The sequence below is a fragment of the Strigops habroptila genome, chromosome 4 (assembly GCF_004027225.2).
Source record: "Strigops habroptila isolate Jane chromosome 4, bStrHab1.2.pri, whole genome shotgun sequence".
In the NCBI taxonomy this organism is placed as follows: Eukaryota; Metazoa; Chordata; class Aves; order Psittaciformes; family Psittacidae; genus Strigops; species Strigops habroptila.
The window spans coordinates 9377663-9392164 of record NC_046358.1 but is presented as its reverse complement, the minus strand read 5'-3'; the positions used below and the strand labels follow the sequence as shown (position 1 = coordinate 9392164).

General features: G+C 35.3%; 1 protein-coding gene across 9 annotated transcripts in view; it reads left to right on the top strand.

Moving 5' to 3' along the window:
- Nucleotides 1–14502, top strand: part of KIAA0586 (KIAA0586 ortholog) — an 84657-nt gene that overhangs the window by 5023 nt on the left and 65132 nt on the right. For 7 of the 9 annotated variants that reach the window (XR_003990975.2, XM_030483073.2, XM_030483074.2 and 4 more), the window contains 11 exons: nt 57–234; nt 639–872; nt 1470–1641; nt 2178–2345; nt 3387–3507; nt 4378–4519; nt 5901–5942; nt 7436–7662; nt 8604–8676; nt 8999–9256; nt 9688–9862. Coding sequence is in view for 8 of the 9 variants with exons in the window: in XM_030483073.2 (XP_030338933.1) it covers nt 57–234; nt 639–872; nt 1470–1641; nt 2178–2345; nt 3387–3507; nt 4378–4519; nt 5901–5942; nt 7436–7662; nt 8604–8676; nt 8999–9256; nt 9688–9862 (1790 nt within the window). In the remaining variant the exon portion in view is untranslated. The remainder of the gene's footprint in view (nt 1–56; nt 235–638; nt 873–1469; nt 1642–2177; nt 2346–3386; nt 3508–4377; nt 4520–5900; nt 5943–7435; nt 7663–8603; nt 8677–8998; nt 9257–9687; nt 9863–14502) is intronic. The other 2 variants (XM_030483070.2, XM_030483071.2) reach the window with 2 other exon arrangements.

Sequence of the window (14502 nt, the reverse complement as noted above, 5' to 3'; positions counted from 1 at the left end):
GTGGAGGAGATAAGGAGAAAACAATGCTATTTACAGGCACTTGTTTATTTTTATAGAACCCAAAATACTCCTGTGCTTAAGGAGGTCAAGGTACAGCTCTTAGGAAATGCCTCCACAGGAAAAAAGGAAAGTGTTGGTCATGACACCACATCAGCACATAGGGAAGTTGATTCTGCAGCAACCATTGCAGCAGCAACTGCTGCTGCAATTGCTACTACAACTCCGCTTCTTAAAGTAAGTAGCTTGTGGTAATACTAGTTTTTTGTTGGCTTAAAAGAGTAGAAGTTCTGAGCCAGCCTGAAGTTGTTGGTAGTAGAGCCAGAGAGACTGAATGTGTCTGCTTACTGTTCTCTCTGTTAGTAGTCTCAGACTTACGGACAAGTATACCTGAGAGAACTATTTTGGATTTGGCTCAATGGGCAAATGGATAGAGACCGTTTGATTTCTCTTTTAGAAGAATTTTATAGTATTGCTAAACCACCAAACATTAGGGCTAACTAGGATTTTATTTGTATCTTTTGGGAAGCAAATAATTCCATGATGGTGGGAAGGAGGTTTTATTCTCTTCATGCTTCCATCTCTTTTGCACAAAGGTTTTTTCCCTTCCTTTTTTTTTTTTCCCCCCTTCTGTCTTGCAGGTTCAAAATGATTTGGAAGCAAAAGTTAACTCAGTTTCAGCATTAATTCATAAACTACAGGAGGCAGACAGGCAACTGCACCGTATTGCTGAACAGCAAACTAATACGAAGACTCTTCATGAGAAGCCCCACTGTCACGAAAGAGTCAGTGAGCTTGAAAAACAAATGAATGCTTTCATGGTGCAACGGATTCAGCATCTAGAAAAGTTACAGGAGCAACAAATGAATATTCAGGTATCTAAGTAACAGTGCAGAAGCTTTAGCTTAATAATTTCTTCTGTATCCCTGTGTTAATATTATAATAATTTGGATCATGTCTTAGTATTAGAAAGAAAGAAAGATCCAGTGGCTAGCACATGAGCTTAGAACTTTCTGGGAGAAGGTTTACTCCTGGTTCTGTTCCAGATATCTGCTCCACTCCCCTCCCTAATTTTTGTGTTTCTGGAAAGTAAAAGCAAAAATTGTGAAATTGCTCTCATTCTTACTAAGAAATCATTTAGATGTTTGATAACTGAGGAAACTTTAATTCAGTGAGTATCCAGTCGGATTAAAAGGCTAAGAACAATTATAAATAATTCCTTCAGAGAGTCCCGTGTCAGTTTAAAAGTCTAAGAATGATTATAAATAATTTCTTCAGAGTCCTGTGTGCTTTTTGAAAGGCAGGATAATGTCCAAGCATGTCTGTATTCCGAGGTTGTTGTAAATGACTTTTCTCTCAAATAGCATGTCAAAATCTGTTCAATATGGTTATGGGGCAAATATTCATGCTACAAGTTTTACTTGAGGAAACTAATGCATATATCAGAAATCCTTTCTAATTTTGTCTTTTAGTCTCATCTCATTACCTCTGCAGTCAACACAGGTGGCTTACAGCAAATTCATGAACCTTCCTCCAGCCTCATGACAAAACAATTTGAGAAGCCAGAACAGCGATTGCTTACTAACGAAGTACCTTCATGTCAGAGGAGTTTATTTCCTACCAGTGGTGGTGCACCTGCCCAAGGTAAAGACAAATTCTGAGTATCTTATTTTCAGTATTAGTTTTGCATTAGTTTTATTTTCATTAATATTGGATTTTACTTCACATCAATAATGATAGTAAATATTTCTGTCTGTATCACTGGTTTTATTGCCTAATGTAGTATATAACATCTACCACATGTTCTGAAAATGTTCTAGTTTAAAGTAAGAGTTTCATATTTAAAAAGTGCTTAGTCTACACCAAGAGAGGCCTAGACCTAACCTAAAGTAATCTCCCTGAGAAATGATCTGCATGGAAGCTTGGAATGAACTAGTTCATAGTATGGTTGGCTTTGTTTTTTGTTGTGAGTTTTTGGGGTTTTTTGGGGCTTTTTCTGGTGCCTTTATAATAGCACTTGGAAGTATGACATTTTCTTCTTATTTACTTTCTTAACTACTTCTTGAATGTTCTGCATTTTTGTGAAAAATTCATAATGTTAGCTTTTTTTTTTTTGTAGATTTCTTTTCCTATGAAGAAAATTGTTAACATTTAAATAACTTTTTTTTTTCGCCTTGAAGCATATTCAAGCCAATTTCAGAGTTGTGGGATTAATACACAAAAATCTCCTCTAAAGACACCAGTTCCTCGGAGATATGCTCCAGAACCTGTAGCAAAAAGTGTGAAAATCTCAAAGAAAGAAAACTGTGTAACAGAAAAGGAAAACATACCCAAATCCACAAGTGAAGGTATTGTGAGTAAGACACTCCTGTCCTCTACTGGCATGAATATTATGGACTGGGGATTACTTTGTGTGGTCCTCGCCTATTCTGAACTGTTGGGTTTCTGGCACTTAAGTACATATATTCAGAATATTTGAAAGTACGTTTGGGAAGGGTTAGTTTTGTGAATAAATCACTATTAACTAACTAAAGATTTCATGACAGTACTGATCTAACGTCTAGCATCTCGACATGATCGCTCACTGAAATATTTTCTCAGATAAAAAATCAAATGAGCATTCACTGTCAAGTTTAAGAAAGGTTATATAGAATAATGTAAGATTTGAGAGCTGCTCAGTAACTTTGTCATTATTATTGGTTGAATTGATCCCCCTCTACCCACCCCTGTTCCCCTCAACCATGGATCCACAGCGTCTTTGGGATATTGTAATGGAAATAGCACATGTAAAACAATGTGAAGTAATTTTCTTTCACTGCTTTTGAACAGTTTGGTGCCATAAAACTCAGTTTTGAACATTCCATCGAAAAATAAAGCTTTTTTTTTTTTTTTTTTTTTTTTTTGAGTTGGTTGTGTTTTAGAATTGTTTGAGGATCTAAAATTGAGGAAAAGCATTTAAAAGATCCAGCCATTGTACTCTTACCATCAAGGACATCAGATTCTTAAATGCTGCTTCTATCTCTCTTTTACAAAGCTGCCACCTATTCCTGTTGTTCCATAGGTCCAAGGATAAATGAAATGAGACAGAGGAAGAACAACAAATCTGTGACATTATGGACAGAATGTTTCTCTCTTATTCAGTTAATTGCTGTCACAGTTTCATTTATGTGTTTTCTGACTTTGCTAATGTAACACAATCACAGTAAGATAGATAAGTGTGAGTGGTTTTATGTGACTTACCTATCTGAAATAAATCTATATTTCAATCTAAATTTATATAAATCTAAAAATTATTTTTACTATCTTTGAGTATAATGGGGAAATACCTGGAAAGGAAAAGAAAGTATTAAATATATTGAACAAAGTTAACTTTCTCTTTTCTGCCTTAGGTGAAGAGAGACTTCTTGAGCATATTCTGAATTCTCAAGAAATGCCACAGAGGCAGATTGAATATTCTAAGAAGGCAGCATTAAACAGTAATAAAATGAACTATCATTCTGAGAGAGACAGGTAAATAAACATCACAATCCAAAATCAAGGAGGACTTTTTGTTTGTTTTAATGAAATTGAGAAAGGTGTATTGGATATTGATGGTGTGATAGAGTCAGTGGCATGGTCCTTCAGTCTAGCAAAGCTGTGCCTGAAGCAGAAGCACTGGCCCGCTGGCATTTCTATGCTACTTTTGCATTTCTGTTGTACTGGAGGTAGATGAAGGCTTGTTGCTAAGGGTAGTTTGTAGCACCTTTCTTGGAGGTCAATGGGTGTCACTTTTTTGCCTTGTGAGTATATGTCTTCCATTGTAGGAGCTTGGAGAGCAGTGTCATGAAGCCAGCTGTACAGGCATTTTGTTAAAGTGGAACTGCCATTGTCAGTGAGATTCCAGGCTTATGGGAGCTGTATGAGAACACTTTGTTGGGAAGGAGCAGCACCTGCCTAACAGTTTCTGAGCTTTAGGAGTGTGTGCGGAAATGTTCTGAGTCATCCAGTCTGAAACTTATTTTCTCCAGGCAATAATTTGATGTCACATTTTCACTAATGTAATGAGAAATGGCTACGTATATACTGTCTTATTTTTGATAGTATGGACAAAAATGTTAATTACTTCAAATGGAAATGTGTCCAAAGTTTAAATGTTGCTCTGTTAGATTTGAATTTTAGATGTATTTTCACTGTTGAAAATACAAGAATACAGCTCAAGGTGTTAAGTGGTAAACAGAGAAAAACCAATAACCTGTCTGTAACCTCAGGTGAAAAAGCAGATTCCATTTTATATAAAGGTTTGGCATTCTTGCACTTTAATGGTTAGTTTTACAGTTGGCTATTTTCTTGGACCACATGAGGAGCCAGGAGACTTTTAATCAAGAGTGTTTCTCCCATCAGGCATTCTGCTCTGCATACAGACTCAGTCTCTGCTGTAGAAAGCTTCCAAAATTGCAGTTCAATTGAGAAAACGGTGAAAAAAGCAGATGATTTACTTCAAGATCTTGACCATTTGAGAAGAAAAATGCATGACATGCTAGAGGTAAAGTCCATCTTATCAGAATGACCAAGAGTTTGAGTAAAGGGGAATAAAAAATGTGGAGAAAAGTTTAGAAGTCTGGTATCAGTAAAAGTGTTGCCTTTGCTTCTACCTCTGTAAGAAGACTGACATTTGTTTACAGTTACTTGAAATATTGCTGTTTCTGTATGTGGAAGGGCATTGAGCCTGAGTAATTTCTCAATGAGTATGCAATGGACTAGACTGTAGAGGCTCTTACAGCCATTCTACCAAGCATAAGAGATGTTAAAAAACCCAAACCAAAACAGCTTAAAAAAAAAATATTTGTTTAATTTAAGGTTGCTATCCTCCTGTGATACTAGAGCTACAGAGCTGATACAACATTCCCATTTGGGAAAGAACAATGTTCTGTTTATCTGCAGTCAGCTAGGGATGACTTAAGCTACTTCCTTTCTCATTTTGCCGCTTCTTTTTGTAAAGGGTGCTGTTTCCAAAGAATTGACTGGCATGCATCCTTGTATTGTTTCTTATGCTAATGATTTTGTACCTCTGGTGTTAGAGTGGTTCTGTGCTGGCAACGTTTAGCTTATCGGTGGCTTGTGACAATTGAGGCTTTTATCTGTTTGTTAACCTGGTTCCACATGGAAGCAAGGTATAGCTGATCTGGTGTAGTCCTCTCTGTTCTTGTAAATATTTGTGGTGGGAAAGAAGAAAGACTTGAAAATTCACGTTTTATGAATTGGCTTGGAACGCAATAGCTATGATTATACTGGTTCATTTCTGTGATTGAAGTTTACAGCTTGTGTATTTCCCTAAAAATATTTTGTAAATTTGTTGCTGTATCTTTAGAATTTAAGTGTTCTCACCAGTAAGGGAAGACGTGCCATGTGTCCCATTTATGTTGCAAATATTTGCTTACCACTATTGCTAAAAACTTAATCGTTTATCATACCTTAGTATAGGCAACAGAACAGGACAAGATGGGAGAAGAAATGGCAAGTGAGAAAGACACAGTTGGCACAAATGGCTTAAAGTCTCCTCTTTCTTACAAAAAAGGTCAATAGGAAGACAGAGGTGATGACTTCAGCAAATACGGAGTCGAGTCAATTAGGCAGTTAGCTATTGACTTCTCATCATTGAGAGATTTGTAGGGTGAGAAAGTAGATACTTGGGATAAATGAGCACTAGCTTTGTCATACAAGGAAATTAAAGGCCTGAATTAACCAAGATAGGTTGTGATGGAACAGAAGGTGGTGCTCTAATCCTGAAGAAGTGTGCAGTGAGATATAGTAGTTCACAAGGAACTCATTGTGCCCATTTAAATTGATCAAATATCTACTCTGGATTTTACCTTGACAGATCTGCCTTTAGATAAGTTTCAACAGCTCTTCTTCTGTCTTTTTAGGAAGCAAATTCATGGAAATCAGACATGAATGATCTTATTAAGGTATACCGTATATTTTATTCTTTCTTTCTTTTTTTTTAAATACTGTAATATTGAAACAATTTTGAACATCCTTGCAGTGAAATAACATTACAGTAACTATTGCATACCTTTATTTTTTTGAAAAGGTTGATATTATGTACAGATTACATTACTCAAAGTAAGATTTAACTTGTTCTTTGACTTGTCTTAGTCAATAATACTAATGTCAGGCAGAAAGCTGTTGTCTCAAATGGACATAGTGTGGACTACTCATATAATTACCATTTCCTGATCTGGGTCTAACCAGCAAGTCTGCATTATTTTATGATCGAACATGAACCTGTATTTCTTACATTTTGTCACAAATTTCACATCTCTTATTGAGCAGTAGTTGTCAAAAAGTTTAAATTTAAAATGAAAACCTATATAAAATCAGTAAATAATTTGGTATATTGTCCTTTTCTCACCAGGCAAAACCAAGATCATGGGATAAGTGTGATTTCTATTTTGTTATGTCAATTGTGCTTTGGCAGTACACCTGTTAGAAACTAAACTTTTGTGTAATTCTGGTTTGGTAACAGGGTAGCTTTAAAGTCCAAACTGATTTGTGATCTGTGAGATTATTTTATACTCATTCAGTTAATGCTTCCAGAGTCTACTTAAGTTTGGGAATTTTGGGGTTTTTTTGGGATTTCTTTTTCTGTATGTACTTTTATCACTTTTTTAATGTGGTGGTTTTTTTTTTTTTTTTTTTTCTGTTTCCTGTCTGGAAAGTGAAGCACTCTTCTGGGGGACCTCTGGGTTTCATCAGGAGTGTGAGAGTGAATGTGAGGACTATAGCTGTGTGGCTCCTTATTTCCCCTGCACTTGTCTCCCTTCCTTTTGTATTTAGCAGCTAATATATGCTTGATTTTTATCTCAGTAAAAGGATTCTACAAAGTAAAAGGCTAATAGTTGCTTCATTGTTCCTTCTGAAAAGTGAAAATCAGTGAAAAGGGGAGAGGATCATGGTGCTGTTGAGGGGTTTATTTTGTTGTTAAAACTTGTGTATATTGCTTGGTGTTACTTGTGGTAGACTGATGCCAAATGAGTGCATATATTTAGAGGACTTTGGGTTTGATGCCAAATGAGTGCATATATTTAGAGGACTTTGGGTTTTATTAGGCTTTTAATAATATGTAACTACTGTTACATGGAGAGATTTTCATAAGATACTTCGCGTATCTAACAGCCATCTTTTCACATGCTTATTGGCTCCATTAACATTGCTTGTTATACGTTATATCATTTGGCATTTGAGAGCTTTTGGATGTCTTTCCATTTGCTTGACTTTTAAATGTATTTGCAACATACTGAATGTTCTTGAGCAATTGAAGTTGAGGATAGTACATGTGGATAGTATTTCATACAGTGGGCATAGATGCAATAATATATTAATGGGAATTCTGATCAGTGTGTAGAAAATTGGAATTACAATCTCTGATTAAATGCTAGAGGTTCTGTTTCACTTCTAGTCAAAAAAGCCTGCTGTTACATCTGATATTCCTGAACGTCATCTGCTCAATAAACCATCCATCCTTCAAAATGTTAAAGTGCCAAAATCTATACTGAGGGATGCTGAAAGGATTTTGAGAGGAGTTCAAAACAATAAGAAAGTTCTTGAAGAAAATTTGGAAGCTGTTATTCATGCAAAAGATGGAGATGCCATGTATACTTTTATTAATGCCTTAACTACAAACAGGTTAGACCCTATAATTCAGTGCTTTATGTGACTACTCATTGTATGTGCTCACGTTTATCACCTCTTATTTTTTTCTTCTTTAATTCTGTGTGTTGAAGAACTAGTGCACTTCTCTGCAAAAAGTACTCTTAGCAATCATTAGATGATGCTTTTGAACTTCAGATGTTTTTTGACCCTCCTGATGAATATTTATTGACAGGTACCTGTTAGTTCTCGGTAAATCTGGGTTCTGAGACTGTTATCATCTTGAAAAACTGTCCTGCTGTCATGACAAGGAGGTTATAGCTTTTAGCTTTTTGTAGACAAACTTGCATTAATAGGAAAATTAAAGGGTAATTTCATTATTCAGAGCAGAAGAGACTTTATAAGCCTGTAAATGTTACAGAATTAGTCATCCTACAGCAGATCTTTGGCTTTTGAACTTTTGCTTTGTTAGTTGTGTTTAATACTCCTACTTGAATCATAATGAAAGTTTTCCTATTAGAATACAATTAAATCTTGAGTTTTCTGAGGAAGGTATGTATTCTCTTCATGTAAAGATTTTTTTTCAGGCATCTGCTATCATTATTTTGGAGGAAGGAGTATTTTCTGTCATCTGCTTTTTGTCTTTTGTGTTGGAATATTCTTGTTGCCTTGGTTTTGGTCAAAAAGAAGGAATAGACACATGGCTGTCACTTATTTGTAGATGTTTGCAATAACGTTAGTACATACCAGTGGGGGGTGGGGTTTACAGGTGGCATTACATGAGAACAGATACAGGTTTGGGAAACTTGGACAGTCTGTGCTTAGTGCCCTTTAGAAAGACTGTATTGGTACGTAATCTTGCCATCTGTGTTCTGGGTGTCTCTTTTTATAGTGTTTATAGGTCAGTACTTTCCCAGGAACAAACCTGTGCAATTTAAGAAGCACTGACCTTAAAATAGTTCTTTCTTCTATTTCAGAGATGTATTGGAAGAGATTCGTATCAGAAACACTGTGGATGAGTGGATTAAAGCAATCAGTCTAGAAATCCAGGTATGGCTGGAAAAATGAGTTCAGGTTTTTGCATTATATTTTTCCACCTTACATTGTTCTTTCATGTCAGTAGTTAAACATGATTCACTTGCAACTTGAAAACATGAGAAAACTGCTCATTATTACTAGCACATAGTATGCTATAATAAAATATTTACCTCTCTTTTAAAACTTCAGTTGCTTAATGAAAATCACTAGTCACAGTCAGATGGCTAACATGAGGAACAGGCCATTTCTCAGAACTTCAAAGTTACCCACAGGCTTCTTCTGATAGCCTTGAAGATAAAAATCTCCTTTTATTATGTTTATGTTTTATCTTTAGGCTGAAATGGCAAGAAATGATTTGGAACAAGTGAAATATGATCAGAAGGTTCCATGGACCAAGAGAGGCCAAAACATTAAGGATATGAAGACCAATGAAGAAAGAGCAAAACTTCAAAAAATTCAAGGGTGCTCAACAAAGAAGCTGTTGTCTGCAGCTAAGCCATTACAGAAGCCAGCGGAAGAGAACACAAGCAAACAGAGGTTTAGAACTAGCTTTTCTTCTGAAAATTTGCAGAGGAACAAAAAAAAGGTAGATGTGAGTTCCCAGGTAGTTGGTTTCTTTTTTTTGTAATGATGGGTTTGTTTTAGATTGCAGTATTTATGTGAGAAGTTGTTTGCATGTGTGACTGTAGTAATTTTAAATGAAAGTGATAGCCCTGTCCTGTGGATTTCTGTTGTCAGAATTCTCCTTGTTTTCATGTGCTGTAGGAGCTGAAGGTGTGTATAACAATGTAGAATTCATTGTCTTGTTATGAATTTGCCTTATCCAGTACTTGCTATTTTGTTCAGCTGTTAGTAAGCTTGTTGTATGTATTGTTGCATGTATGTTTTCATGTGTGCTTGCTATTTATACAGTTTGTTGCAGAACTTCTTGCTTTTTTCCCCGTAGACTTTTGCAGCACTATTGACATGGTAAAATTTTCATCCATGAAGAATTGTAAACTTTTTTTTTTCGGTGTGTATCAGGGACCTGTGAATGGAAGTGCAATGGTACAGAATGAAGACTATCTGTGTCAAGTTTATGGGAAACCAGTTTACCAGGGCCATCGTAGCACACTTAAAAAAGCACCATATCTGAGATTCAACTCTCCGTCTCCCAAATCTAAACTTCAAAGGCCCAAGGTGATAGAGTGTGTTAAAGGTAAGTAATACTTTAATGTGAACAAGGTGTTCCTTCTCAGTTTTTCTATTAGGAATTCCTCGTATAAATGAAACTATTTAATTGTAGTTCACCTGCTTGTCAATCTAAAGCTCAAGCAACTGCAGTACGCTTCCTAGAGAGGTGCCCTATGCATGTCAGCGTTTAAGAGATGTTTGGCAAATGCCCTTAATACCATGCTTTAACTTTTGGTCAGCTCTAAAGTGGTGAGGCAGTTGGACTACATGATTGCTGTAGGTCCTTTCCAACTGAAATAGTACGATTCTTCCTATGCTGTGCTATTCAAAAAGATGCTCTTTTGAAAACTAAAAAATACCAGTAGGTTTTCAGATTTGCTTAGTGTATCTCACTTTTTTAGACTATCAAATTAATACTTATTTCTAAATTTAATAAACATATATTAATATATATTTATTGTTGTCCAAGTCTTAAAAAGCTGAATTGCTAGAAGTAAAGACATGAGCACCTGAGAGGTGAACGTGCTGAAAAACTAACTCAGCTTCTGATAAAGGTTACTGAGAGATGTGTTCTTCATGTCAGGTTTGTCCTGTCTTGTCATTTAAATGATTGATTCAGTCAGAGTTAAGAAATTAACTGAGATTTGAAAAATTAAGGAAGCCTGGTATTTAATTTTCCACTACTAATACATTAATTGAAATCTGAAAATCTAAATTTATGGTTGTGATGATGGCATCTATTAACTTGAAAATATTGAAAGACGTTAATCAGAAGCATTGGTTTAGTTCACTAAATGCAACTTTTGTTAGTCAAGTCAGGGTTAAAATTGGAGTATAACTGTTTTGTACTAGCTTGTTACAGTTATTAGCTATTAGTTGATTAATATTGAATTTCATTCATTAGCTTTGTAGGTAAAGTGTTAGAAGATTCTAATTTTGAAACCTATTAAAAATGTTCAATAATAATGAAAAAGTGAAACTTTGTGATATCTGACGTAGGTAGGTGTAGATAAACTAGAGTTAGCAGAAAATAATGTTTTAATTGGGTCTGGTTTATTTCCTAGTTATGTTTTCAAAACTTAACTGATTCTTAACACAGAAACTAACTATCTTTAACTGATACGTCAGAAAGACTGATGTGTATCATCTCACTACGGGAGTGAGCAAATTACATGATAAAAAATAAAGATGGTGAAAAAGAGTGTGTTAAGTGAAGAGGCAGTTGAAGTGGTGGTGGGCACAATCTAGTTAATAGCATGAACATCCATGGAAAGAGATTAGTTGGCTTCCCTCTTCGCTTCTTGCATTTGTGCTGTTTTTACCTATGCAGCGAAAATATACTTGATGCAATCCTAACCACGTTTAAAAAATGGTGTCGGAGTTTTTTAGTATACTTTTAGAAGTATTCTGTTCTGTATGGAATAGAAGAAATTAACATGAGAAGGCAGTCACTGGTTGAGACCATGTTTTTAGGCCATTAAAATGTGTGGTTTATACCAAAGACATATCTATGTCTTCGAAGACAAGTACTGCTGAGTTTTGATGAGGGTTTTTTTTGACATTATGATTTACATCCACAGTGGGAAATCCTCAAAATAGTACAAATCTATTGTTAAGCTCGCTGTAGTACTTATGCCATTTCCCAGCACTTTTCTTATCTGTGCTCTGGAGCCTAGTTGTGATCCATGAAGAAGAAGTGTTATTGGTAGAAAGTATTTGCAATTCTCTGCAAAACTTTCCTGGAAAACATGGGTTATAATTCTGGTAAAAATCTAGAAGACTTTTCAAAAATTATTTTATTTTTTGAGAGGTGAGAACTTGATACATGAAAACTGCTTGTCTTGTTCCTTGTATGTTTTATTTGACCTCTCTTGAAACACTTCTTTTTTTGTGAAAAATGCGGGTATACTAATTTGAAAGACCAGCATGATAAATTACTTTTTGACTACTGGCTATGCTGCATGCCTCTAATTTAGTTTATTCTGTAAGGATTTTTTTTAATAAAATGTGTGCTAGTAAGTACTTAGTGTAGCAATAACAGTGATAGAGTGACTGCTAAGATTTGGGTTGAGAACAAACACTTCTGTAAAAATATTTAATCAGCAGTTCTGCTTTTGCTGAGTTCTAAATTACATTTTTCTTCTATATTTAGTGGGCTCTTGTCCTTATAGAAGGTCACAACCTTTCCAGGGAGGCCAATTTTGCCATTCCAGGAACAATACCGAGTGAAGAGGTGGAAGAAGTCCCCCCTCCCTCCCAATCTAATTATAATAAATAGGTAATTTGATCATTTGATACTACCATTTTTTTACTGGCAGTGTTTAATTCAGTAGTGTCAGTGAAATGTGAAGGTACAGGTTGCCTGCAGTTGTAATAAGCTGCTCCTGTGCTTTAGCTCATTTTCTGTTGGAAGCAAATTAGAAATGAAAGAGAAAACTGTGTACCGGATCCATGCTGCGTTCAATCTTCCAGAACTCCTGCATGTGACAAATACAGTTTAAAAGCTATTTGCTTGAAACCAGAATGAACTCTGGATAGCCTTTACCCAAAGTGATTAGTTTCCAAGTCATTAAGTCACACTACAGCAGTACAGCAACATGTGTGTTGGCAATAATAAAGCTGCCATAAAATTTGTTCTCTATTTCACATCAAACTGCAGTTATGGAAAGTTGTGGTTTTGTCTCTATCATGACAGTAAATAAAATAATGTTGTATTCTTATCTAAGAGAAGAAAAGAAGAATATGGAATTTTTTTGTATGTCACTTAAAATAACACTGCAGTGACTGTGTTTTATTTCCAAGTTTTCTGATTTTAATGGCTTTAAGACTGAGGTCTTTAATACTGGCATTACTTGTCTTTGAATCTTCTTACGAGACAGTTGGTCAAGCTGCTTAATTTTCGTGCTTTCTTACATCTTGCCAATAAAATGGAAAAGTAACACTTCTGTGTTTCACATGGATCTCATGAAGACAAAGCAGTTAAATGCTTTTGAGGGCTGCTATTCTGAAAGATGCTGTTATGGCAGGAAAGTATAAATAATAAAATTAGAAACAGATCTCTGCTCTTCTGTAGTAGGAGTGTAAATAAAATGAAACAAAGATGAATGAGCCACTTTAAAGCACCAGGTTCTTAAGAAAAAAAGAGATCTTGCTAGCATTAAGCATGGTTAGTTCTTCTCTTCATGGATCTGCACCCACAGATTCCCTTCCTGGCCTTGATGTACCAGGTGATAAAGGCTTAAAAATTATTGGAAGCCGTTGGCTTTGGGATTGATTGGCTAGAAAATCCAGACTTATTAAATTACTCTATTTTGTTAAAACAGTCCACTGATCTTGTTTTAAATTAGTGTTAGAATAAGGATGTTTATTTAAGACTGAAATGGCCATCTGGAGAGTCTCTTTTCAGTCATTTTATAACTCTCTCAACCATTTTCTTTGCAAATAAACTGTAGTGACTAATGCATGGTTTCTTACGGCAAGTTAGGAAAAAAGGCCAACTAACACTTTTATGAGTAAGAGGGCATTTCAAGAAAAGTTGGAGTTGTTTTCTTGCATAATTTGAACTGATAAATATATGTAAAACACTAGGTTTTTAAAGCTAAATTTAATTAAATGTCTAGTTTCTGCCCAGTGCAAATAAACCAAAAAGTTGAAAGCAATTAAAATGAGGTGCTGTGTGTATACAGTACTTAATCATTCTTACTGTGAGAACCTTGTTTTTACAAGTTGGCGGTATTACAGATATGTTGCCAATTCCTGCTTTTACTCAAAAGTTCAAGGCTAGGGGGGACTGCTAGATCATGTAGCATGACCTCTTCTAAATCACAAGCCACTGAACTGTATCTGTTTGTTACTGAGCCCAGTAATTTGTCTTTGACTAAAAAAAAAGCCCAGCTTTTCTGGCTAATGTATGCTTTGCAGAAAGGCACATGCCCATCATTTACGGAAATCAGAAATTCTGTCCTTAATTGCTTCTTCCCATGGCTAGATACCTTATGGTTCAAAAGTAAACGGGACATTTCAAATTTAGTATCTGATTTATATTGAGTTTTTTGCTTCAGTTTACAGCTACTTCAGTTTCCAGGTGATTTTACTTAAAAAATGAAATAGAGACTTTTAATGTCCAATCTATTTTAATATTTACAGATATGGAATTAGTACTGAATGCAACTGTTGTCATTTATGGAAGTCTTGTCATGCTCTACCTCACTGACATCCTGTTGAGACATCTGAGGATTGCATTTATCTCACTGACCACAGCATTGTATTGTGATTTATCATTGAGTTGCTTATCCAATGTGACCTTAAAGCCTTTTTCAGAAATGCTTCTTTTTGACCTGTATTTTCTCTTTGAGGAGTCACGACTTGCTCTTCTTGTTTCTTAGCTTATAATTCAAAACTTGCCTGTACAAAAATACAATTCCTTAAGTGAATTGCTTTACTTGCTTATCTGCATTTGTTGAAAGTCACATTATCAATCTTTATTATCCTTTAATTTTATAATCATTGACTTTTATACTTCAATTAATTAGGAAGCTATTAAATGTGAACAGAGCTAAAAAATGCTTGTTAAGATGTGTTAACTGGCCGTTAATACAGGAAGGGTGATGATTAGAAACAACAAAGGAGTAAGATGACATTTTTCAGCTGTAGTGAAGAAATGGA